Genomic DNA, 2,027 nt, shown 5'->3' with positions numbered 1-2,027 from the left:
GATCCGCCCTTGCATGAAAGTGTACAACAATTACATTTGATTAATCATTGATATTCAAGTAATTAATTTTCATCCAGACCACTCTTCTGCAATTAGTATCTTACTATAAAACTCTCATACATACTTGAGTTACAGCCACCAAGTTATCCTCAAATTGCTCGCCTTCTTCCAAATAAATACTTTTGATTTTGTCAATTACAGTTTCTAGCACTTCTTTGTCAGCATCTAAATTATCAGGAATAATTGCCTCTGGATAGGTGTCGAAAGATTGGCCTAATGCTCTCGTATTTGCTACATCTGCAAGCAGTATATATTTTCATGTATAGATAAATGTAACCAAACACGTATCTTGAAATAATCAGTTAGTATACCATATTGGACAATTTACGTCCAATTAAGCCGTACGAGTATTCGAACTTTTCACTTTATGAAATTTGTAAGTTTTAATAAACGCAAAAGCAATAACATTTTAACTAAAATTCGTATTCGATGGTTTACCGAGCAACCAGCGCGAGTTTATTCATTCGAGTTAAAATTTGAACAAAAAAAAATATTTTAGATGCATTTATTTACCTCCTAAAAATAGCAGGGATTCCTCTGAACAGAGTCCAATTATTGTAGGTACTTGGTTAAAGTCCCCATTCTTCAACAGTTCGTAGTGGGATTCCGTTATAAAAGCCTCTTCATTTTCAACTTCGATTACTGGCACGAGAACTAGCTATCCAAAAATATTCCTTTTACATTCCCATGTAATAATAAATCTTCTTTATTCATTATTTAAGTAAAAAATTAATAAATTAAATTTAAGTTCATTATTATCGTACCTGGGTGGCAGAAAGCCTGTCGGATAGAGCGTTGACTGCGTCACTTATTTCTTCTACTGATCTTGATTTTAAAAAAGCTTTCATTTCTTGGGTATCATTTCTAAAGTCATCTTCAGATAGCACTTCGACTAATCCGTCAAATACCGCTCTAGCGCCGGCGTAGGCGCTCCAAGAATTTAATGATGTTCCACTCTCAAGAATTGCRCCTCTAAATAAACCTGGAATTCAAAACCGATTATTCAGTGAAGGCATCAGAAGTATAAATAGAAATAAGAAAAACGTGTAAGTAGTATATACYATAAATATTTAATRGACATTGTTCTAAAATAAAGCATATTAAATTGTTTCAGACATTGAACAATATTGCAGAAATAAGAAACAATCAGTAGACTTATTGCCGCAGTAAAMAACGTGCAGAATTCAAATGCCCAATACATTCAACCCYTCTGAAATTGTCMTAGTTAAATAYAGCTATTTTATTTTTACCTGCCGACTTTTTACTGATCAAATGAAGACCAACAGAGCTGCTACCTGCACTTTCCCCAAAAATTGTTATCTTTTCTGGATCTCCCCCAAAGTGCTGGATATTTTCGTGTGTCCATTTTAACGCGAGAAGTTGGTCTTTCATCCCATTGTTGCCCGGAAGTGCTTCATCAGCGGAAGAAAGAAATCCGAATGCTCCAACACGATAGTTAAAACTAACAACGATTACATCTTCTTCAACTAGATAGTCAGGTCCATACAAATGTTTCCTAGAATTTCCTTCTCGATATGCACCTCCATAAATCCAGAAAAGTACCGGCAACTTTGTGCTGGGCTAAAAAAACCCATGGTTGTCAAGGTACATTATTCTGAGATGTGGGAATACATGAATTAAGAATTTGGTGATACTATTTGAAAGAATCGAAGTAGCAATGTTTAACTTTTGATATTGAACAAAACAGTAAATATTGTTACTGTTTTTAACGCGGAATTTTGTTATAGTTATCGAGTTCCCTAAACTTGCTTGAGTAACCCATTGTATAAGTAATATATTATATAAGTAAAATATTTGTTCAGTAACTCTTGCATAAATAAATAAATCTGTAGAATTTGCAATCTTTTAAGTGCTGTTTTTGAGTTCATGACCACCCAAGCCTTACTAACTCACACTATCGTGTATCAAGAGATTTAAAATTGATTTGCCAAAATAATGAAGCCAGA

General features: G+C 33.8%; 1 protein-coding gene and 1 long non-coding RNA gene across 2 annotated transcripts in view; one reads left to right on the top strand and one right to left on the bottom strand.

The window, feature by feature from the left end:
- Positions 1-1,641, bottom strand: part of LOC125502375 (juvenile hormone esterase-like) — a gene marked incomplete at its 5' end in the record, with an annotated part of 5,381 nt that extends 3,740 nt beyond the window's left edge. Inside the window, 4 exon segments of the mRNA XM_048664530.1 lie at positions 125-297; positions 574-718; positions 825-1,042; positions 1,311-1,641. Of these exon segments, the coding sequence (XP_048520487.1) occupies positions 125-297; positions 574-718; positions 825-1,042; positions 1,311-1,641 (867 nt within the window).
- On the top strand, positions 1,040-1,458 carry LOC125503762. Its single transcript, XR_007281046.1, has 2 exons — positions 1,040-1,106; positions 1,175-1,458. It is a non-coding gene; the product is annotated as an uncharacterized LOC125503762 (long non-coding RNA).
- Positions 1,642-2,027: the final 386 nt, after the last annotated feature.

This window comes from Dendroctonus ponderosae, unplaced genomic scaffold (assembly GCF_020466585.1).
Source record: "Dendroctonus ponderosae isolate FM_Combo_2020 unplaced genomic scaffold, Dpon_F_20191213v2 Dpon_F_20191213_3, whole genome shotgun sequence".
NCBI classification, from domain to species: domain Eukaryota; kingdom Metazoa; phylum Arthropoda; class Insecta; order Coleoptera; family Curculionidae; genus Dendroctonus; species Dendroctonus ponderosae.
Note: the sequence above shows the minus strand (reverse complement) of the source record. Positions and strands in the feature narration are given on the sequence as shown.